Source organism: Crinia signifera, chromosome 9 (assembly GCF_055691185.1).
Source record: "Crinia signifera chromosome 9, ASM5569118v1, whole genome shotgun sequence".
Classification (NCBI taxonomy): Eukaryota; Metazoa; Chordata; class Amphibia; order Anura; family Myobatrachidae; genus Crinia; species Crinia signifera.
The window spans coordinates 148,520,770-148,544,847 of NC_139225.1; the positions used below are offsets into that span (position 1 = coordinate 148,520,770).

The 24,078-nt window shown below is 46.0% G+C and overlaps 1 protein-coding gene across 1 annotated transcript; it reads right to left on the bottom strand.

Annotated features, from left to right (window-relative positions):
* Positions 1-802: 802 nt before the first annotated feature.
* On the bottom strand, positions 803-21,687 carry LOC146036281 (HLA class II histocompatibility antigen, DM beta chain-like). The gene is made up of 6 exons (XM_083160198.1): positions 21,493-21,687; positions 15,324-15,611; positions 12,981-13,259; positions 11,221-11,337; positions 4,471-4,539; positions 803-2,273 (listed from the first exon to the last, which is right to left on the bottom strand). Exons 1-5 carry the CDS (start codon positions 21,551-21,553, stop codon positions 4,502-4,504), a joined length of 783 nt encoding a protein of 260 aa, XP_083016324.1. The 5' UTR covers positions 21,554-21,687; the 3' UTR covers positions 803-2,273; positions 4,471-4,501.
* Positions 21,688-24,078: the final 2,391 nt, after the last annotated feature.

Below are 24,078 nucleotides of genomic sequence, written 5' to 3' on the forward strand. Positions count from 1 at the left end.
AAGAAAGCCCAGAACTTTCCATGCCCCTTTATAAGCCTCAGATCCCCTCATGACTCAGATCTCCTCATACCCCTTTAGATCCCCCCTGAGTCTTTATATGAGAGCTCAGAGCCCACTCACATGCCTCAGAGCTCCCTCCAGACTTTTTTATATTACCCAAGACTCTTCAATACCTCAGAGCTCTGGAAGTGTTACAGGGGGGTGTAAAAATTGCTATTTGTTAATTTTAGCAATTCTGTGCTTGCGCACACACATGGCAGCGCGCTTGCGCAGTCTTAAACTGCGTTTGCATTCTGGAGAAGTGAGACACTGAATGAAGCCACCGGCCCTGATCCACCTATCCCGCCATAAGTCTCTGGAGACAGTTGGAACAAGAAGTCTTACATTTAAACAGAATATATTTAAACATAGTATTTATAGTTTCTTTATTCAGTATTAGACTTTTTGTATAGTACTGTTCCACATTTTGATAAATACCACAAAATAAACTTTTTTTAAACAAATTTTTTTAATATTTTGTAATATAAAAAAAACATATTAAGACAAAATATGCCAAGATTAATAAAGATTTCTTTATGTAGCACTTTTCTCCCAATAAGACTCACAGCACTGTACATTCCGCAGAAGGTGCAGTAACGTACATGCGGGGTGAGATTTAATAGGATGAGAGATTCAGAAAGTGAGAGATTTGGTGAGAAATCTCCAGTTTTTTTTAAAGCGGCAATCATTTACACTTCAAAATCAAACTGGTTTAGCAGTGTAAATGATTGCCGCTTTAAAAAAACTGGAGATATCTCACCAAATCTCTCACTTTCTGAATCTCTCATCCTATTAAATCTTACCCGCAGACTTGTCACTGTGTCTCCTCTGTAACAGAAGCCTGGTTAGGAAATGCTGCTGGCCACTTCAGGGGGCGGGGCTCTCATATCATTAGGTCCCAGCCACTCCCACCACAAAATGCTGTGATTTGCTGGTCTGCAGGGAGGGGGTAGGGCTACATTGACGTGATTTGCATCATTAAGCCCCACCCTCCTCCATATAGTGCCATGATAATCTCACCATCCTTCCTGTTCTATTGACTAAAAAGCGGCCAGGATGTGGTCTATCCACCTACTCTTCCCCCAGGGTGAGGGGTGATACCCAAAAATCTTGAGTCCCCCGCAACTCCCGGCAGAGTAGGCAAGTAGCCAACTTAGACGCAGGCGGTTGCTATTCTAAGTAATTCACATTAGTCACTGCTCTATTGGAGTTTACACCTCTGCAATCATAAGAAAAGACAAGCAAAGAACACATACAGGGCTCTGTTTAGAACTCAACCCCCCACCGAGCACTGTGAGGCAGCAATGCTGACCACTACGCTGAAGACTGACACAATACAAATGGCGATGGTGGTGCTTGAAGGTTAACTCTACTTTCATAAGTGTGATATAGAACTTTGTTGAACCTATATTGTAAATGTATTCTGTATAGTCTCCAACAGTGTGTACAAGCTTCTGGGGCCGCAGATGCAGGAAAGTCCTTGGTACATTGGAGGGGGCAGGGCGGTTGGCACAGGGGGGCAAGGCCAGTGGGCATATGCGCTTTGCGTGGCCATGGTGATACAATTGTGTCATTGTCATTTTGCCCCTCAGTATTAACGCTTTAAACAGGCATCGTATAGCAGGGGGGCGGGTCCCCCTTGGATCGCCCACTTGTGCCCTTGGCAACTAATCAGCACAGAGGTAACATTTTTCAAGTACATTCTATAACATGATAGATAGATAGATAGATAGATAGATAGATAGATAGAAGCTGATTAGTTGCCATGGGCAACTTCGGCCCTGTTCCACTTCTCCACTCTTATCACTGCTTGATAAATCAACCCATTAAGCCCTATTAAGGAAAACAAAAAATAATCCCCACAACAGAAGTTTTTGGTTGTAAGGTCACCATGACAACCGCTACAGTACTGACAGACGGACGGACGGATGGACAGAGGAATCACTACAATATCACACATGAGGTATAACAGGCCTGAGTGCAGGAACATCACTGTCCATAGCTGGACTACATGGTATCTCATTATTATATTACTATGATTTTGGGATGGCTGCCATTTTGCCCACAGCGGGCTACAATTATCTCAGATGACAGGATCTAAAGCGCGGAACGTTTGACGGTTACGCCTCATGGATTGTTCTTGCCCATAGAAACGTACTGTATATATAATATCATCCGTCACGCGGGAACCTGGGAATGTCTTCCACGGAGGATGGAACATGTTTTTCTTTGACCTGTTTGAAGAAACAAAGACAGTGAGGGGTATATTTACTAAAAGGCATCATATTTGCTGACCATTCTGGCTGTTGCTGCTTCCCAAAAGGGAGAGCCAGGTTGCACAGCGTTGGGGAGTGAGCGGTATGAGGCAGCATAAGTGGGTGGAGCAGGGGTGGGCCAGCATGATGGCATTATATCACTGCCCCTGCTATACAGGGGCAATAACAACGGCATTGCAAATCCGGAGGTAGGGCTACAATGACAAGAATCCCTGGTGAAGTGGGCAGAATGGGGAGATCAATACAGCGAATCCGCGGCGCCTGTGGAGGAGGCGGGCTTAACGATGCAATACTATGCTAATTGTAGAGTACTTTGCAGGAGGGCTGGCGGGCGGCGGTAGTCGGTGACGGGTGGCAGAATTTGAAAAAAAAAAAACTTTTCAAAACACTGGGCGGCCCTCTGATTGGCTGAGAGAGCTCTCACATCCAATCAGAGAGCTGCCCAGTCTTTTGAAAGTTTTTGAAAATTCTGCCGCCTGCCACTGACCACCACCGCATGCCAGCGCTCCTGCACAGCACTTCGCTACACCACTGCCAGCCAATAGCACTCCTGTCGCCCGCTCCCTGAAACCGTCGCCAGCCACCAGCATTCCTGTCGCCTGCAGAACGTATTGCGAGTGTATCGCGTCGGGTGATACATTCGACATGCATACAGGTGTTTGATTTATCGCACAGATGTGGCCGAAATTGAAGGAATGTATGCAATATCACCCTAGTGCACAGGTCGGGGAACCGGGGTAATTTACCCCAAATGGGGTAAAACTGAAATCTCTGGGAGTATTGGACGTCAGCGAGACCGTCCCTGCACGGCTTCCCTCCTTACAAGCTCTTGGCAGCCGCTCATTACATATGCATAATGCATATGTAATGAGCAGCAGCCTGGCAAGACGTCACTCCTGCCCAGTCCCTGCGCGGATTCCCTCCTTACAGTCTCCTGCGGCTTTCTTCCCCCAGCCTCCAACACTCTGCTGCGGGGGAAGGGCACCTGCTGGACCCGGCTGCTTCCATTCTGGGTCTTGGAGACCCATATATCACTCTCCCACCCTAATTATCCTGCTTGTATTCCCCATTCATAAAAAAGTGTTTGCTATTGATGTACTGCATTTGATTAGTTTGGTCCATTATTATTCCATTCTTACTGCAGTCTCTCGTTATTGATCCACTGCCGTCCTCCAGGGGCTGATTATATTTATATACGCACAGGAGGCAGAGCACAGTTTGTGCTGGGTGGAACAAGTCTGATGATTTGAAGTTGAAGCTTGAAAGAAATTTTGGATATATTCAATAAAATTTTGAATTCAAATAATAAATGATATATGATTTGCTTCCTTTCAAATCAAGGGGGTAATGTCTGCGTATCTAAATATTTTTGGGGAAAAAGGTAAAAAAAGTTCCCTGACCCCTGCCCTAGTGTATGGGCACCATTACACTAATACTTTTACAAAAGTACAAGCAGTAACAGCACCTACAGCAGGTAACTCATGGGAGGTTTGTGCGCTTACAGGGGCTCAATGATTCATTCTATAACTCCACACTAGGGATGCCAATCCCGGGGCATTTTTTTCAATCCCGGGAATTGGGATTGAAAAATTCTCAATACCAGGATTCCCGGGATTGGCATCCCTAAAAAAAACTGACTCTGTGCCCCACACTGACTCACTTTTGGGGAGCAGGGGGGCAGAGGCAGGTGGCGGGTATTATGCGTGCAGCTGGGGGAGGCCCGGCGGCTAGCGGGTTTCGGCGCCACCATCACTTACTTCCAAAGAAGCGGCGTAGGGGGCAGGCGGCAGCAGTACAGAGTCAGGCCGCGGGTATGACGCGTATGGATGGGGGAAGCCGGGCGGTGAGCGAGTTCCAGGCGGCGCTGGTGGTGTAGCGCTGCGGCCTGCGCAGCGTGACCTATGACCGAATCACGCTGCGCAGGCCGCACCCTGGGACGGGAACCGTCGGGCAGCATCTGAGCAGGTGCTCAGATGCAGCCTGGCATTAGACTGCGCATGCGCAGTCTAATCTCGAAATCCCGGGATTGGATACTTCAATCCCGGGATTGAAATCCCGGACATTTTGGGGCTAAATCCCGGGATCCCGCGATCCCGGGATTGGCCACCCTACTCCATACGCAGTACAATGGTGTCCAGAAGAAGTCACCGCTCACCTGACACTGACGTCCGTCTACCGCACAGACCTCAGTTGTCGTCACTGTTTCCTGGAATTAGAATATAACCTGCGGAGAGAGAGAGACAGAACATTACAATATACATTTACTAAGGTGGGAGTTCTCTTTCACAGTTGTTACTATAGGCAACCAATCAGAATCTACTTCTTATACTTATAATTCTAGTACAGTAGATCCCAACCCTGGCCCTCTAGTACCCCCAACAGTGCACGTTTTCCAGGTCACCCAGCAGGTGCACTCATTATTCAGGCACATTTTATGGAGACCTGGAAAACGTGCACTGTTGGGGGTACTTGAGGACCAGGGTTGGGAACCACTGTTCTAGTAGATAATAGATAGTATCCGATTGTTTGCCCGTAGCAACATCCCATGTGAAACAGAATTCCCATCTTAGTAAGTTTCCCCTTAATGGGACACAGTGCGGGTTCCCCTTGGTAATATTTACATAGAATTGGATTTTTAACGCATTTTTCCCTTTAGTGCATCACAGCCATTAGGGTGATATTTAATTGGACGCGAAAATGCCGTCATTTACCTCAATCATACATTTCTTACACATGAAAACCGCTGCCCGCCACATTGAACGCTCCCATTTTCCAACTTATACAATGGTAAATGCGCAGCAATGGGATTCTTGGGGGTAAAACCTGTTGGTAAAAATGGGAAATCTGCCTGTGGCCCCCAAAAAGCCTAAATAATAAAACAGAATAACACTATAGAAGTGGATTAGTGGTCATAGAAAAAGTATTCGGGGTAATTAAATGGGGTTACAGTATATGCAATTTTTTTAAAAAGTGGAACGTTATAGAAAGCAGGCGTTTTTCAGCAGAATACAGTAAGTGTTCATATTAAATTAGGGGGTATATAAAAAATGGGTAGAAGTATATAGTTGGGTCATTTAAAGCCACAAAAAAACACCTTCCAAAAACAACCAATAACTCCCACCTACAAGCCTAAAAACACTTTGCACATAGCAACCAAAAGTATTATAATAATAATAATAATAATTTTATATCAGCTTCTGTCATTTACATAGCACAGTCTCAGAAATGAAAGATGCTGATTGGTTCGCATGGGCAACAACTTCACTTTAGGGGGGGTGATTCAGCTTAATTCCTTTTTGGCTGAATTCGGCCCCGTTTAAAATATTTCGAGGACTGCGCATGTGCAGCCCCTTGTGCAAACACCTTTGGAGACTTTGACAGCCGCCCGAGGCGTTCATGCACATCGGGACCGGCAGGGGGATGGCGCATGGGGACAGAAATGGTGGGTGCGCCCAGACAAACAATGTGCGTGCCCATACGAAGGCAGGCGGCTCACGTCACAAGGCTTGATACATTTCCCCTATAGACACAGGCAGTGGCATAACTACATATGTGGCAGACCCTGCGGTGGCTTGGGGGAGCGGTGGCAGCAGGGTCTGTGGTGGGTGCCACTGGCTGAACTGACAGATGACCTAGGCAGCAGAGAGTGCTGAGCTGGTCCCGCTCCGTGCATATTTAATGAGCGGGGACCCAGCGCAGTGTATATTTAATGCTCAGCGCTCACTGCTGCCTGGGTCGTCTGTCAGCTCAGCCAGCGATGCCCATAGTCAATCGCCTCGCCCCTTTTTGGGGGGTGCCAGAATTTTTTTGGCAGGGGGAGAAAAATTTGTAGGGTACTTGTTTCCTAGCACGGCCACAATTGCGGGCATCGGGTGTCATTTTTAGTGGTCTGCGACCGACACGATGCCCCCGATTTTCCCATTGAAATGCATTGAAAACAGTCAATATCGCGTCGGTCGCGTCGTATGCAGCTAAAAAAGGCTTAAATGGTCCAGACGCGATGCCCCCGATTTCCCCATAGAGAACAATGTTAAATGCCTCAATGTACCCGCGATGCCCCCGATTTCCCATAGGAATCAATGTTAAATGGCTCAATTTAACCAAATCATCATAGGGAACAATGGTAAATGGGCCAGAAAACCCAAAAAACACCCCTGAACCGTGAAATGTCCCCCCAAAAGTAGTTGACGCCACCCCACGATCAACGCGAACATTGACAAGTAGATAAAGTGATGTAGAATGTTCTTCTCGACTATTGATTATTATTAAATAAAATCAACCTTTTTCTGTAAAAGGTCAATCCAGATGAACTAACATAGTTTGATTGACCATTTTTCAATTTGTGTTTTTAATTCACTATAAATAATTCTATCTTACTTCCTGTTATATTGTTATATATTAGAGAATCGTGGGGATTAGTGCTGAGCTTTGCCCTAGTGTGCGTACAATCAAATGTGACTACAGATGCGAGTGTAATTGGGATAAGGGTATAAATGATATCTGACACAGTGATGTAAATGGAAAAGGAAATATTTTTACTTGGTGATATCTTGTATCAAACAAAGAAAATTAATAATATTAAATAAAACAATTAAATTCATTCAATTATTGGTGGAATGGTGGTGAGTGGAACTAACGTCTGCAGTACTGGTCTAAAAAGAAATGCTAATCCTGGGCAGAATTAAGCAGATGTCCCAACAAAAAACTTGCGCACCGGGCTTGCTGCCCGTCTTGCCAAGGTGATTGTGGGTATGCAGACAGTTGTTCAGTTTTTTGGGAAAGAAAAAGTCACGGATTAAAGTAAATTATGCTGCACGAATTGCAGAAAAGTCTCTGTCTGAGTGCGGCGTCCCGCTGCTCAGACACAATGTTAGCTTCGGGTACCCCTTTGAACACTTGCCACGAAGTTGTAGTACAGTGCAGTAGGAGATAGGAACTGCTCGCGAGGTAGGAGGGCTCCCAGTCGGACGGCGGGACACCACGCTGATACCGACACTATCGGTTGAAGCGAGGTAATCCTGCCACCCGCTCAAGTGCGCACGTCTGTCACACCGGGACCGCTACACGCTGTGGGATCCACACGCGTGCGGCGGTAACACGTGTCACAGACCCACGCACACTGGCATACCCTAGGCTGCACCAACAGTAAACTACCTCCGAAAACCTGCACTGTACTACAACTTCGTGGCAAGTGTTCAAAGGGGTACCCGAAGCTAACATTGTGTCTGAGCAGCGGGACGCCGCACTCAGACAGAGACTTTTCTGCAATTCGTGCAGCATAATTTACTTTAATCCGTGACTTTTTCTTTCCCAAAAAACTGAACAACTGTCTGCATACCCACAATCACCTTGGCAAGACGGGCAGCAAGCCCGGTGCGCAAGTTTTCCTTTTCCATTTACATCACTGTGTCAGATATCATTTATACCCTTATCCCAATTACACTCGCATCTGTAGTCACATTTGATTGTACGCACACTAGGGCAAAGCTCAGCACTAATCCCCACGATTCTCTATGATTACCACTTTCAGTATAGTTTGAGTCAGACTATACATAAGTGCTTTGAAGCTAGTCCGACCAGGGAACACTCAGTGCGCAGGTACACCCCCAAATTCCAATATTGTTATATATGGCGGCCATCTTTAAAACATGGTGGACAGTGATTTTCACTCCCGTCTTGCCATTGGCCCCCGGGTGATGTATGCTCTGTTGGACCACATTCAGTGGTACATTGTGCATTTGTGAGGGAACCATGTACATTTGGGGTGTCGATTGGGGGTGAGGATGCAGATGGAGCGGAGGACACCTAGTTCGGGCCGCCCCAAGCTCAAAAGAGGGGAAAGGAGAGTATGAAGCGAGGAAGACAGTATAGTGGGGTTCACAGCGTCTAGATTGTGTCTGGCGACACGTGTAGCTAGATTTTTTCATTTTTAGTGTTAAAAGATGATTTTGCTATTAAAAGTAAAAACAATTGTTCACAGTTGCACTGAACAGCAGTCTCCTCCCACTTTAGTTTCCAGAATGTACAGATGAGAGGGAACAGCTTGTTTCTCTACAGCTGAGTCTTAACAATGACAGCTTGCTGTTAAGAAATAAAGTAATTTTCCTCAATGTGAATATAGCTGAATGTTTTGGGTAATTTTGTTCAGCCTTTTTTTTTTAATTCTAACATACAGTATGTACTTGTTAGGGACTATACAAAGATGTAAATTGTTGGTATTTTCGAAATACTGGGTACTAATATTTATAGCATAAATAATGACAATTACTGTATACTGTGCCTTTTTACTGGTTTTCACTAAATGATCCTGCAGCTGCCTTGATTGACCAGAAGGTGGCACTGCAGATTAACTGTGAATTGTGCATATACTTAAAGGCAGTAAAACGTGTTGGCTTGCACAATATTTTGTGTAACTGAAAGACATTCAGGAGGTATCATCTCTTTATCATTAATCACATATTCAGTGCAATTTGAGTGCGATATGACGCCCAGAATCACACTGCATTTTGCAATTATAATTACGCCATGTATTACTGAGTAATCACAGAAACAGGGGGTGAGATTTAATAGGAGGAAAGATTCAGAAAGTGTAAGATTTGGTGAGAAATCTCCAGTTCTTTTAAAGCAGCAATCATTTACACTGCAAAACCAGTTTGATTTTGTAGTGTAAATGATTGCCGCTTTAAAAAACACTGGAGATTTCTCACCAAATCTCTCACTTTCTGAATCTCTCATCCTATTAAATCTCACCCAGGGGCTCTGAAAGCTTTGCAGTCTAGCTGGAGAGAGTTCTGAGGAAATCCTCTCCCGGCTAGTTACTGTCTGTGATGTGTCGCCCATAGGCCGTATAGGTATCAGAGATCTCGGTACTTATGTAGTATCTGGGCGTCCGATTTAGAAATCGGATCGGATCACATCGCATCGCATGCGACCAAATCGTATGCGATGCGATGGTCAAGATTTTTCCATAGGATTCAATGTTAAAATGGTCTGAGTCCATTTTAACATAGAATTCAATGGGAAAAAGGGGTCCTTTTCCTTTCCCCACTATCCAAGTGGGCATGGAGTTGGATATAAACCTGTGGCGAGCGTAGCGAGCCACCGAGCCGTAAGCGTGGCGAGCGTAGCGAGCCCCGCGAGGGGACACAGAATACTTTTTAAGAAATATGCATCCCCTCGCGGGGCTCGCTTCGCTCGCCACGCTTCGGGCTCGGTGGCTCGCTGCGCTCACCACGCTATATAAAATCAACTCTATGCCCACTTGGATAGTGGGGAAATGAAGAGGACCTTCTTAACATTGAATCCTATGCAAAATCGAATCGCATCGCATCTGATTGTATGCCTTAAGGTAAGGCATACAATCACAAAATCGGCAGCCCAGATACTACATAAGTACCGAGATCTCTGCTGTGGTCCCTCAGTCCTACATGGCGTGATACTAAATATTTGCGCTTCAGCTGCAACTAGAATTGATAAATGGTCTCCTTACCAACGGGATACGGTCATTTGGTCTACAGCAAGATGGTCAACAAGCATTGTGGCAACACCATTACGTCGACATGGGTCTAGGTCGACATGGGTTTAGGTCGACATGGGTTTAGGTCGACAGGTCATTAGGTCAACAGAAGCATTAGGTTGACATGGGCAAGGTCGACAGTCAAAAGGAGCCGACATGTGCTGACAGGCGGTATTTAATGCGATACCATCCACCGTGGAGGGAGAAAAAAATAGTGTGGCGAGCGCAGCGAGGCACCTTGTCAGAAGTATCATGAGCGTACACAGTGTTACGTTTCAGTGTCTGTGTCGACTGTGTTGACATTTGGCTAAAAAAAAAGTGAAAACCCCATGTAGACAATTTCCCTGTCGACCTTGCCCATGTCGACCTAATGCTTGTGTCGACCTAATGACCTGTTGACTTAACCCATGTCGACCTAGACCCATGTCGATCTAAACCTATGTGGACCTAATGACCTGTCAACCTAAACCCATGTCGACCTAGTCCCATGTCGACAAGGGCGTAACTACCATAAAAGCAAGGGGTGCAGCTGCTATGGGGCCCAAATCTGAAGGAGGCCCATCTTTGCAGTCTAAAGGTGCCCACAGACGCATCAATTATCGAATGCGTTTTGTACTTTTTAAGCACAAATTGCATCTTATGTACAATTATTGGATGGTGTTTATGGGCTTGTGCGATGCGATAAGCCCGATATTGTATGTCTAAAAAAGTACGTGCTGCACGTACTTTTTAGACTACATCTGAAATTTAACATTACAAACATGGGTTCATCACATGCATCCAAGTGCACATCTCATAGCAAGCTGGAAGAAAAATTGTATAGAACCATTGTACAGTCAAAAACGCATAGCACAGTACAATTGTAGCGTCTGTGGGCACCTTAAGTAATATGTTTTACATACATTTATCACCATAAGTTGTTAAATAGGGGGCCCTTACAAACTTTTGCTATGGGGCCCACAAATATCTAGGTACGCCTCTGCATGTCGACCTTTCAGCATGTCGACCTAATGCTTGTCGGTCATCTTACTGTAGACCAAATAATCCACACCCTTACCAACTTACTTTTGTAATAGTTCTCAATTCAATACATTGGGGGAAAACACCCTACATCCTTCAATCATCTATGTAAGGTTATAGTTGCAAATTTTTTTAGGATTCCCCCAATTTTATCTGTCAGAATATATCCATAACTCCCCTTCTGCCAGTGACTTCTACCACCCCGCAAATGTAGTCATGCCTGCCAAACCAGACATCCCGAGAGAGCCTCCTGAAAGGCAATATTCTCAGGCCACAACAAAATGGCCGCCACTGAGTTATGTTCTCCTCTGAGGAAACGTAAAGTGAGTGAATATAAATCTTCCTTTTATCCGAGTTCCGTTTTCTTACCACTTTTCTTGCCATTCTTCCAGCATACTACCCCTATGATGAGGAGGAGGAGCCCTACACAGAAGACCACTGTAGAGACACTGATCTTAATGATCTCAATGGAGGTCAAACCAGCTTCTGTAGGAACAAGAAAGGGTGGGTGAGGTTATTGCTTAGAGGCCCCTCATGTGGTGTCGTAAAGCTGGAGAGAGACAGGGACAGACAGATGGAGCTTGTTTTATTACTGACAAATGGCTGATCAGGTCCCAGTATGCGCACAGCTATCATAGAGGGGATTCTGGGAAAGAGGAGGGGTTATACATGGCTGTCATTTGGACTAAGGTTGGGCAGCTGGATATACATTTCTGCGCTCTCTTCCTACCGCAGCCACGTACTAAAAGACTTGTAGTGCACTGAGAACTAAGGGCCAGATGTTTCAAGCTTCAAAAAGTAATAAAGTGCGAAGTGATAAACAACCAGCCAATCAGCTAACTGCCATGTTACTATCTGGGTTTGAAAAATAACAGGTAGGAGCTGATTACCTGTCAAGGGTTTGGGGTTTGCTCGCCACCGCGGCAGTGTAAATTTGCACAACACTGCTTGGTGGGAGGAATGCAGCGGCCCTGTAATATTGGTTTCTTACACTGCTAACATACAATTCCACTAGTGGTGTACAGGATGCGCATACCTCCCCATCAGCAGACAAGAGAGATGCATAACGAGGAAATATTGTGTAAAAAAGACACATGGTGCCTCCCATTTCTCATGATGCCCCAAATGGGGCGCGATCAGTGAATAGATGTAACCTTTTATGTCATCACAGGACACCAGAAATATTTAACCATGTCCCCTGTATTGGATACACATGTGCCCATAATCCCATATGCTTCCTGTGCCTGGGAAATGGAAACAAACAGCTCCCACTGATGATATAACAACACTGCTGAAAGGGACAGAGGGAAATTACAATTTACCGGGTGGCAAATGTAAGCCAATACATTATAGTTGTGTGGATTTCAGGGCCGGATTAAGGGGTGGGGGGGATGGGGGGGGGGGGGGGGCAGTAACCCTGGGCCCCCCATTATCTAGGGCCCCTGGTGTTGGCATGTTTGTTTGTTTTTTATAACTGTTTTTTTTTTTTTTTCTAAAGGTTTTGTGCATGGGAGTGGGGTGGTGATGCAGCTACACTTATCTGTCAATGGGGCAATGATTAGTGGTGCTGAGCAACAGGAGCAAAGGCACACTAACAGCACAAGTGTACAGTGCATTACTGGGAGATGACTAAGTCCCATGAGACTTTGCACAAGAGGTCAGAGGCTGAGAGGCTTGTGCTGAGCTCTGATTGGTGGAGCTCATCGCATGCTTCTCAGGCCCATGGAGGACAGCAGCAGCAGCCTTGTCATGGGATGGTTTTTAATCAGAGGCAGCACTGAGCCTGTGAGGTCTCCTACAGAGTAAGGTACAGAGTGACAAACACAAAATTTTCATGCATATTATATGTATATATATATATATATATTAATTCACCCCTGCAGTTACCCATTGACCAAGTTTATACTGCTTTTACTCTGTGTTTTGACAGTGTAATATTCTACTCTGCAGTTTGTGGCCAGTATTGACAAGAGGGAGGGGGCCCCCCTGCCTAAAGTGAGCCGGGCCCCCTGAAGGCTTAATCCGGCCCTGGTGGATTTTAAACCCTAATTAGTGCCCTTCTTAGCATTCCTAAAGTAGATATACAGTCTGGCGAGAGGCCCCCAGGTCCCCACCATCCCCTCACTTACGCCAACTCTTCATCATCGTCTCCTCCAGACTTATATGCTCTACTGCACATGTGTAGTTGTCTCCAGGGAGGGAGTCTCTCAAGTCCAGCTTGGCAATGACCTGGTAGGTCCAGTCTCCCACGCGTACCCCCTCTGTATAGTTCTTGATCACGGCTTCGTCATTTTTGATCCAAGTTACAATGATGTCTTGGGGGTAAAAGCCCCACACATAGCATATCAGTACCGGGAGGCTGTTCACATTCACTTTAACTGGAGAAAAGACTTCCATGGAGGGTTTGACTATAGGGGCATGAAATGAACAATGTATTAGGGAAAGGAAAAGACACCGTGCTACAGACGTGGAAGTTGGGTCGTCTATGTGTCGGCATTTATTGAGTGTAGTATGCCTGTGCTACTATTGTATGTGCAAAATAATACCCCTTTCACACCGCACAAATAACCCGGTCCTACCCCGGTTGTTGCCAGGTCGACCCAGGTCACTGTATGGTTTAAAAATCCCGGGTCTAGCAACCCGGTAATTCGACCCAGATTAAAAGAAGGGTTTTACCAGGTCGGAGCCGGGTTGCTGAGCAGTGAGAATGGGTAACCTGGGCCAAGCAACCTGTGTCCCGCTCATACTATAGGGAAGAGGCAGCGTCAGCTCCAAGCTTAGACCATTATGCTTGCACACCCCGCCAAGGGTTCCTCATTATCTGCACGTTCCTATTCTGTCTGCATGTGGCACAGTCAGAGCCTGATTAACTATTCTGCATGTGGGGACAGGGGCAGGGAATGCCAAGCATTTTATGTAAACGAAGGCATGGCGTTGCCAGCCATGCACAGGGGCGGGGAAGTGCGTTCGGGGGAGCGGCATTTACATACTTGCTGGGTCTGAACACTCGCAGCTCAGCGAGCAGGTCTGAATTAGGCCCAATGAGAGGAGATGGGGATCTACCTGCTGGCGTTGGCCTGGTATCACTGACAAGTACCACGTTCTACTGCAAGTGACGTCTCCTTGTCTACTCTGTCATTGGCTACATCTCATTGTCCTCCGAGCCCTGACACACAGGTGCCGCCTGGCCTGATGTTGCCGTGTGTGGACCAACATTTTTATCCTATCAAAGAACATCTGTGGGCGGATCCCTGTCCCTGTGATGTCATAAAGTCATGCGTAGTCACACAGTCCTGCTATGGGAACATTGTGGGCGGCCTGATTATCTTTATGGGGCCCCTTAGGACCTGCTGGGCCCTATGTAGGTGCCTAGGTTGCCTTGGGGAGGATGCCTCTATCTCATCCCTGCCCATACGTGAGCACCACATACACTGCCCCCTCCCACTGACCTCCGCCCTGCCCCTATGTGGGCACCACATACAGTTCCCCCTCTCACTCACCTCCTCCCTGTCCCTATGTGGGTACCATGTACACTGCCCCCTCTCACTCACCTCCTCCCTTCCCCTATGTGGGCACCATGTACACTGCCCCCTCTCACTCACCTCCTCCCTGCCCCTATGTGGGCACTCACCTCTCCTCCCACTGTGCTGTCCCAGAAGGTCCTCGACTCCTCCCTGCCCCTACGTGGGCACCATGTACACTAGTTTCCTCTCGCTCACCTCCTCTCTGAACCTATGTTGGCAACATGTACACTGCCACCTCACACTCACCTCTCCTTTCCACTGTGCTGTTCAGGAATGTCCTCACCTCCACCCTGCCCCTATGTGGGCACCATGTACTCCGCCCCCTCTCACTCACCTCCACCCTACCACTATGTGGGCAACATGTACTCCGCCCCCCTCTCACTCACCTCCACCCTGCCCCTATGTGAGCACCATGTACTCCGCCCCCTCTCACTCACCTCCACCCTACCGCTATGTGGGCAACATGTACTCCGCCCCCCTCTCACTCACCTCCGCCCTGCCCCTGTGTGGGCACCATGTACACTGCCCCTTTTCACTCACCTCTGCCCTACCCCTATGTGGGCAACATGTACTCCGCCCCCTCTCACTCACCTCCACACCCCCCCTATGTGGGCAACATGTACTCTGACCCCTCTGACTCACCTCCGCCCTGCCCCTATGTGGGCACCATGTACACTACCACCTCACACTCACCTCCTCCCTGCCCCTATGTGAGCACCAGGTACTCCGCCCCCTCTAACTCACCTCCTCCCTGCCCCTATGTGGGCACCATGTACTCCGCCCCCTCTCACTCACCTCCTCCCTGCCCCTATGTGGGCACCATTTTCTCCGCCCCCTCTCACTCACCTCCTCCCTGCCCCTATGTGGGCACCATGTACTCCGCCCCCTCTCACTCACCTCCTCCCTGCCCCTATGTGGGCACCATGTACTCTGCCTCCTCTCACTCACCTCTCCTTTCCACTGTGCTGTCCCAGAAGGTCCTCGCCTGCTCCTCACACCTGATCTTCTCGTTCTTCACGTAATTTGCCATAGAGGGAATGTGATTGAATTGGTTGGAAACTTCGTCAGCTACTGCCTGTACTTCCTGGATGCAGTAATAACACGGGTAAAACGTATCATCTTCCTCATCATATCCCACTACTGCTTGGCGATTAAATGTAATTAAATACTGGAATGTAATATTTCCTTCCTTGTTATCCCCAAAAGCGCACATGGATGTCTCCTGCATCAGATAGCCTGTAATAGAAAGTACAGATACTTATCTAAAATGCCTTTTTACCATTTGAGTGCCAACATTGGTTATATAAATTCAAATAATTTATTTTTTTAAATATTATATTTTAGGCTAGGGTTGGGCTGTGGGGGGAGGGTTAGGGATAGGCTGTGTGGGGGCTGGGGGATTATGGTTAGGCTGCGGGTGGAAGAGAGTTAGGGTTAGTTAAGATGAGCGTCCCTGATGGGAGTTTAAGCGGTTGGGATGCCACGTCCATATTCTGACCACCGGCATATTGACTACCAGAATCCTGTACCCAACCCATAAAAAGTTCAGATCAAAACATCACTCATACCACTCAACTGATGGAGGGCGGGGCTCAGGACTCCATGCGCCATCCGCTCACAAAAAGGGGCATGACCTCGTTCATGTTTCGCTGCTTGGGGCATGGCCAACGCTCTCTCAGCTGCTGCCCATGCCCCCTCTCACTCTGGGAAGACACTGTGCGCAGAATAATTTTAGAGCTGCTTTACTAGGGGGACTTCCAACTCCCCCCCACACACACACGTCTGTAGTTGGGAGCAGGGGACACTCCAGAGGAGGGGCTGCAGCACAGTTCAAAATTCAGATAGGGGAGCAATACCCTCTGCCACCAACTGCCATTCCAAACTGACTCACTGGCAGTTGGTGTTTCTCCCCTATTTGAATTTTGAACAGTGCTGCAGCCCCCTCTGGTAGGGAGGTATGATTTGTTGGTAGTAGTGATATATATTTTACACATGCTACTTTGGCCCCTAGGTGGCACTGTTCTACACATTATCATTATGACAGTTTCTTATATCACACATTCTATTCCGTTGCGCTTTACATTATCAATATTGCTGCATATTCATTGCGTCTGTTCAGAGTAACGATCTATCGGGGTAATTCAATAAAGATTCTCTAATGGGCAATACCATGCTGCACCTCAGGGGTATATGGACGTTTTGTCGACACACCTATGGTTGACATGCATTGGGTCAACCACTGAAGATCGACATTGACTTAGGTCGACCCCTCAGAAGGTCGACTTAGTCTTAGGTCGACAGGGTCATTAGGTCGACAAAAGTATTAGGTCGACTTGGGCAAGGTCGACAGTCTAAAGGTTGACATGGGTTTTTCATATATATCTTGTGAGCCGACATGTGCTGACAGGCGGTATTTTATGCCCTACCATCCACTAGGGCGTGGTGGGAGAACAAAATAGTGTGCCGAGTGCAGCGAGCCCTGCCAGTGCCCACGTCGACTTCAGGACAAAAAAAAAGTGAAAGACATGTCGACATTTTGACTGTGGACCTTGCCCATGTCAACCTTAAGGTGGCCATACACACACAGATTTATCTTCAGATCTGGCTGGTTGGAACAAAAACATGGTTATGGATGAGAGCAAATGACAGTTGACCATTTGCTTGGAAATGCTGGAAAACTGCCAAACTGTCACTCATCCATAACCAGGTTTTTGTTCCAACCAGCCCGATCTGAAGATAAATCTTACTAGTGTATGGGCACCATTAGTTGTGTCTAACCTATGACCCATACCTACTGCAGGTGGGGCAGATGTAACGTGCAGAGCGAGTCGGATTTGGGTGAGTTATATTGTTTCTGTGCAGGGTAAATACGGGATGCCATATATATATATATATATATATATATATATATATATATATATATATATATATATAAGAAAGTCCTGTCAGAATGCCCCAGAGCACGCAGAACAACCGGCACCAGTCGATGGAATGGAATTCAATGTAAATTCATTTAATGAACAATATATCCAGGCTCAGTACAGTGAGTTAATCATGAACACCCATCAAGCAGATACAACAAGGCAATACTTTACACGTCTCCTCGACGGCCGTTTTGGCGCACACAGCGCCTTCATCAAGAGGGGTCATCAAGACACTGAGCCAAAGACCTAGAATATAAAAGGTGTACAGAGCCATACTCACCTGCGCAGCGTCAGCTCAATCACAGGGATTCGGCGCTCACATTCTCCCACCCACACGCGCGTCACCGCAGTAAGCACCAGCCGCACGTATGGACAGGAAGTCCACACGGCGGTGTGGAACCAAAGTGCAGCGTCCGCCGCGGGGGGAAGATGATGTGGTTCCTAGTCCCAGGAAATGAGCCGGGTCGCAGGCTGTTGCTATGGAGATCTGACGCCAATACATATTTTACATAAACACTGCGGCGTGCCATAATGAAAGCAGGAGATACTAGTACACAAGCATTATGGGCAAGAGAAACATGTAAAAAAGGTGACATAGCCTAAAAAAACAATAAGTGAATAACACTTAAATAACGTATAACGCACTAAATAGAACATTTTGAGAACATCGGAAGCGGTAAAGTATATAATATACACTAATATTATTAAATAAAGGGGGAAAAAGAAAACTCTTCATTTAAGCCGACCGGTCTCATACAATTGAGCTCATAGATCCAGTAGCATTCTTTTTTCATGAGAATGCCATGTCTATCGCCACCTCGCCTCAACGGAGGCACGTGTTCGATGGGCATGAAAGCAAAATCATTAATGGAGTGTCCCATTTCGACAAAATGCCTGGCTACCGGAGGAGTGCTGGCATCAATTTTCAAATAAGCTTTCTTGATTGAGGACCTGTGTACTCCAATTCTCTCCTTTAACATTCTCATTGTTTTGCCGACGTACAATTTGTTGCACGGGCACTGAATTAGGTACACAACGTACTTAGTATCACAGTCCATAGCATGCCTTAGGTTGTATCTTTTGCCTGATATTGGGTGTGTAAAGACGTTGGTTTTGATTATGTGTCGGCAGTTGACACATCCAGTGCACTTCTGTGAGCCAACTGGCCTGGAAAGCCAACTTCTCTGATCAACTCTGGGGCTAATGTCCGAATAGGTCAGCTGCTGTTTAAGGTTTTGGCTTCTTTTGAAGCAGAACATTGGAGGGCTCTGACACACCTTCCCCATAATTGGGTCTGTGCGCAAAATGTGCCAGTGTTGTAGAAAGGCTTCCTTTATGGCCTTAGACGCTGTAGAATAGGTGGTCACAAAATGCAGCCTCTGTTCTTTTTCTTCCTTGACTTTAGGAATCAACAAGTCAGACCTGGATAGACTCAGACACCTGGATTTTGCCTCGGCCACTTCTCTGTGGTCATATTGGCGATCAGTGAATTGCTTACACATCCCCGTCAGGACGTCATCTAATGTTGCTCTGTCAGACGTGATGCGTACTGCTCTCAATAATTGAGAAAACGGTAAACCGCGCTTCAGCGGCTGGGGGTGGAAATTGGATGCAAGTAAAAGAGTATTTTTATCGGTTGGCTTTTTGAAGAGTGACGTAACAAAAGTCCCATTCTTAATGGAAATTAAAACATCAAGAAAATGTAAAGATATGGGGCTAAAAGTAGAGGTAAAGCGAATTTTCCCTGGAATGGAATTCAAAAAGAATACAAAATCATTGAGAAGCTTCTCAGTGCCAGTCCAAACAAAAAACAAATCATCAATATAACGAACGTAACAGCTGATAAATTTGGAATAAATGGGATGGGAAAGCAAATACCGTTTTTCATATTGAAACATAAAAAGATTGGCATACGATGGGGCCATATTAGACCCCATCGCCGTGCCGCGGCGTTGCAAAAAAAACCCATTGTCAAACAAAAAATAATTTTTGTTAAGAACCAATTCAAGCAAAGTAAGTAAAAAATCAACTGGTGGACCTGTATAAAATGGACTGGCACTGATACACTCCCGGACCGCTCCGATGCCCTCATCATGTTCAATATTTGTGTAAAGGCTGGTGACATCAAGGGTCACCAGCAAACACCCTTCTGTAGGTTGACCAAACTGACCAAGTTTGTTTAAAAAGTCTGTAGTGTCACGCAGAAAAAATGGGCTAGCCTGCACTACCGGCTGTAGAAAAAAATCTATGTATTGTGACACCGGCTGGCTAATTGATCCCATAGAGGAAATAATTGGCCTCCCAGGCGGGGAGACCAAGGACTTATGTACCTTTGGAAGGCAATAGAGCAAGGGAGTCACAGGAAATTTTTGGCTGAGAAACTCACTAGTGGGCTCATCGATCCAGTTGTTACTCAATCCCATCTGAATTAGGGAGTCAAACTCCTTCTTATATTTCTGAGTGGGATCATAAGTAAGTTTTAAGTAACAACTGGCATCACTCAACTGGCCTTTGATTTCATTAATGTAATAATCCCTGTCGAGAACAACTACGCCCCCGCCTTTGTCGGCGGGGCGAATGATGATGTTAGAATTGTCTCGCAGGGATTTGATGGCCAGTCTTTCACCTTGAGAAATATTAGAGTAATACCTACCCGGTTTTTTGACCACCGGTAAGGCATCCCGTTTAACAAGGCGCATAAAAGTGTCAATGGATGCATTTGGGGAGGGGAAGTCAAAGTCACTTTTAACTCGAAAAGGAGATGGGTTAACATTGGAAGCCTGCGGTTGCCTGAGAAAATAGTCTTTAAGCCGCAACTGTCTGTGGAAGCGAAAAAGTTCTGTTTCGCATTCAAAAGGTCTCTGCTTATGGGTTTGAACAAAGGTTAAACCCTTATTCAATACAGACATTTCCATCTCAGAAAGAATATGGGCTGAGAGGTTAAACACCATTATTTCTGATCCCCCCTCTTTCCCCTTCCTTTTTGAGTACTTGTGCCCGACGCCCCCTCTCCTGCATCTCGTGGGCCTCTTTTTTCTTTGTTGCGATTGCTCGCTCGATTGCCTTAAAAAACACCCTTACTAGAATGGTCCGAGTCGCTGTGCGAGGTTTGCGACTCGAGATCAGTGAAGTTAACCTCTCTGCGTTTCCTACTGGCAGTGTATTGCTCACGCCACGGACGTCTGGAATTTTGTCCTGTTAACCAGGGATAAACACGCAGCTCTCTATAGTCGTCTTTTACTTTTTTGTATTTGCCTTTTTTGAAAGCCAATAACTCAGACTTAAATGTAGCTACTGTGTCTTCCAGTTTGGTCAACCAGTCAGTGGAGGTGTCAGATTTTAAAATAGCAGTGCCCTCCTTCTCACAAATCACAATCTCTCGCTTCACAATATCTATGTCATAGTTAACCTGCTGTACCACCAATACAATTAAATCAAAACTGCATTGGTTAAGGATGGCACACCAGTTTTTACAGAAATCCTTATTGGTGCGGCCTATGGTGGGCTGGTTCTTGATGCGGAATCCCCTAGGTATGAAACCTTCCCTATGATACTGTGACAGGGTTAACCCGTGGAGTTCTAATTCCACCAACCTCTTACGAAGTCTGAGTAGGTCAGTATGTACCTCAAGGGGACTATCCACATCAAAAGCCAGCTCTTTAGTGTCTGAAAAGAGGATTTTATTGACATCCTTATCCAGGAACCTCTTTGTGCCAGTTAAATCATTAGCATCAAAATCCATTGCAACAGAGTGTGACACAGTCACCACAAAACATACAACACTAAACACAGAAAACACAGACAATGGTATATGTCCGTGTGAGGTGGTGTACAACCACATAGATGATGATGGCGGTGCAAATGAAACGTTCAAAAGAACTGTATATATACTGCAATTTAGATTTCAGTTTGATTACACTTCGGCCAAATCTAACTGGCTTTGCGGACCTTTCTGAATTACCCCTATATGTCGCCTTAGTACTGGCTAATGTTGAAAAGTAACAATGATAATAAACTATAATCAGTGATATTGTCACATAAGTGCAGAAGTTACATGTTGATTGCAAAACATTCTACAAACTTAACAGAATCGTTATCTGTCATCATGGTCCAGTAACAGGAACAGATCCATTATACATTGGAAGCTGCTGTCACACCAGGTTATGTATAGGTAAGTATGCAGTGTACAGTACCTGTCGCAGAGTAGTATATAGTGCTGTATACCAGCAGCAGCCCGGCCAATGCCCCTCTCATCTCCGCAGTCTGTCTTTCCCGAGCTACTGTAGGTCTAAAATCCACAGTCTTTGTGCAATGCTGTGTTACTGTGTGCAACCAATAGGAAAATCAGATGACTCCAGCGTCATTTGTTACTAAGGAGAACATTGTTCAGACCTGTAAGGTACTTTTAGTTCTGTGTCAGAGTGAAACTGGAGAAAGTTTGCGCACAGACTTCTGTATAAGAGGAAGCTGCTGCTGTTTGCATGTGATGTCCCACTGTCGGTGGTACGGCTCCGCTTATCAGTAGGGAAAGTTGGGGGGAGGCATTGTCGGTTACGGTATAGATGATCTACACTGTCTAGGTCCACAGTGACTAGGTCGACACCTAAAAATGGTTGACATGGCCAGAAGGTCGATATAGACATGGTCGAAATGAAAAATGTTGACGTGGTTTTTATGTTTTTGTGGGGAAATGTAATAGGATGAGAGAATCACAAAGTGAGAGATTTGGGAAGAAATCTCCAGTGTTTTTTTAAAAAAGCGGCAATCATTTACACTGCAAAACCAGTGTGATTTTGCAGTGTAAATGATTGCCGCTTTAAAAAAACCCCCTGGAGATTTCTTCCCAAATCTCTCACTTTGTGATTCTCTCATCCTATTACACTTCACCCTTGGTGTCTACGCCGACACATGTCAACATGGACACCGTATAAGTGTACTGCGTCCCCTCGCATGGTTCGCTGCGCTCGCCATGCTTTGGGCACATTATTATAATCCGACGCTATGCCCACTTGGATAGAGAAGTATGAAAAACCAATAATGTCCATGTCAACCTTAAGCTTGTGTCAACCTTTTGGCAGTGTCAACCTAGGGTACGTCAACCATCTTTGAGAGTGCTAAATGCCCCAACAGTGATGCAAACAAGGGTGCCATGAGGCCACACCCTTCCTTGTAATGCTCCGCCCCTTTTCTCAATACACACAGGGTCCCGATTCTAGACACAGTTGGAAGCTACGGTTATATGAAACAGGGGGTAGGGTCAGGTTTAGACAGTTTGATGCTTTTTGGAGATTTGCTGTAAAACAGATTTACTAACTTCAATATCAACGGCAAATCACTGGTGAAACACCCCGGTTCATCGCAACACACCAGCGGGGAACATGTATCATTAACATAGGTAACATGTATCATTAACATAGGTAACATGTATCATTAACATGTGTAACATGTATCATTAACATGTAACATGTATCATTAACATATGTAACATGTATCATTAAAATTGACACAAATACAAATGATTGATTTACTGATTAGAATAGAGACAATCATATCCTGACTCTGAAACTTGTAAAGTAGGGTGGTATGCAAAAGTACTGGGTGCTATAGACTGCATACACATTGGGCTGTGACCGCACAGGAATAGTGCTCTTCTGATCTACTTCTATAAGCACCATTCTAAGATATGCAGGTCATGTGTGAAGGAAAGAGGTGGAACATCAGGCATATAGTGCACATAAACCTTCCATGCAGGTGTAAAAAGTAATCAAATGACATCTGACATTTGAACCATGACATAGAATACAAGAAATACAATCCCCTACAGTGCTAGAGGGTGCCCATATAAAACACACAGGAGTACTTAAAATAGTATTATCCTTTTAATTGGGAACAAGAGTCCCATAAGATGGTTCCAGACCAGTCCCATAGCAAGGATCTGAAAAAAACATAAACTCCCCTTTTTTGAAGTGGGGACAGGTAATAGTGCAGACGGTGTAATGGTTAGCATTACTGCCACACAGCGCTGAGGTCGTGGGTTCTATCCCCACCATGTGTTATATATACGGGGCAGTACGGATGGTGTAATGGTTACATTACTGCCTCACAGCACTGAGGTCATGGGTTCCATCCCCACCATGTGTTATATATACGGGGCAGTACGGATGGTGTAGTGGTTAGCATTACTGCCTCACAGCGCTGAGGTCGTGGGTTCTATCCCCACCATGTGTTATATATACGGGGCAGTACGGATGGTGTAATGGTTACATTACTGCCTCACAGCACTGAGGTCATGGGTTCTATTCCCACCATGTGTTATATATACGGGGCAGTACGGATGGTGTAATGGTTACATTACTGCCACACAGCGCTGAGGTCATGGGTTCTATCCCCACCATGTGTTATATATACAGGGCAGTACGGATGGTGTAATGGTTAGCATTACTGCCTCACAGCGCTGAGGTCATGGGTTCTATTCCCACCATGTGTTATATATACGGGGCAGTACGGATGGTGTAATGGTTACATTACTGCCACACAGCGCTGAGGTCATGGGTTCTATCCCCACCATGTGTTATATATATGGGGCAGTACGGATGGTGTAATGGTTAGCATTACTGCCTCACAGCGCTCAGGTCATGGGTTCTATCCCCACCATGTGTTATATATACGGGCCAGTACGGATGGTGTAATGGTTACATTACTGCCACACAGCGCTGAGGTCATGGGTTCTATCCCCACCATGTGTTATATATACGGGGCAGTACGGATGGTGTAATGGT

What these genes read in the sequence shown, in the direction of transcription:
- LOC146036281 (XM_083160198.1), bottom strand. Translation starts at nt 21,553, where the DNA reads ATGAGAGGGGCATTGGCCGGGCTGCTGCTGGTATACAGCACTATATAC. An exon ending in TATATACTACTCTGCGACAG is followed by an intron (nt 15,612 to 21,492) that starts GTACTGTACACT and finishes TTTCTATTACAG; the next exon opens with GCTATCTGATGCAGGAGACA. An exon ending in GAAGAATGGCAAGAAAAGTG is followed by an intron (nt 4,540 to 11,220) that starts GTAAGAAAACGG and finishes CTCTCTCCGCAG; the next exon opens with GTTATATTCTAATTCCAGGA.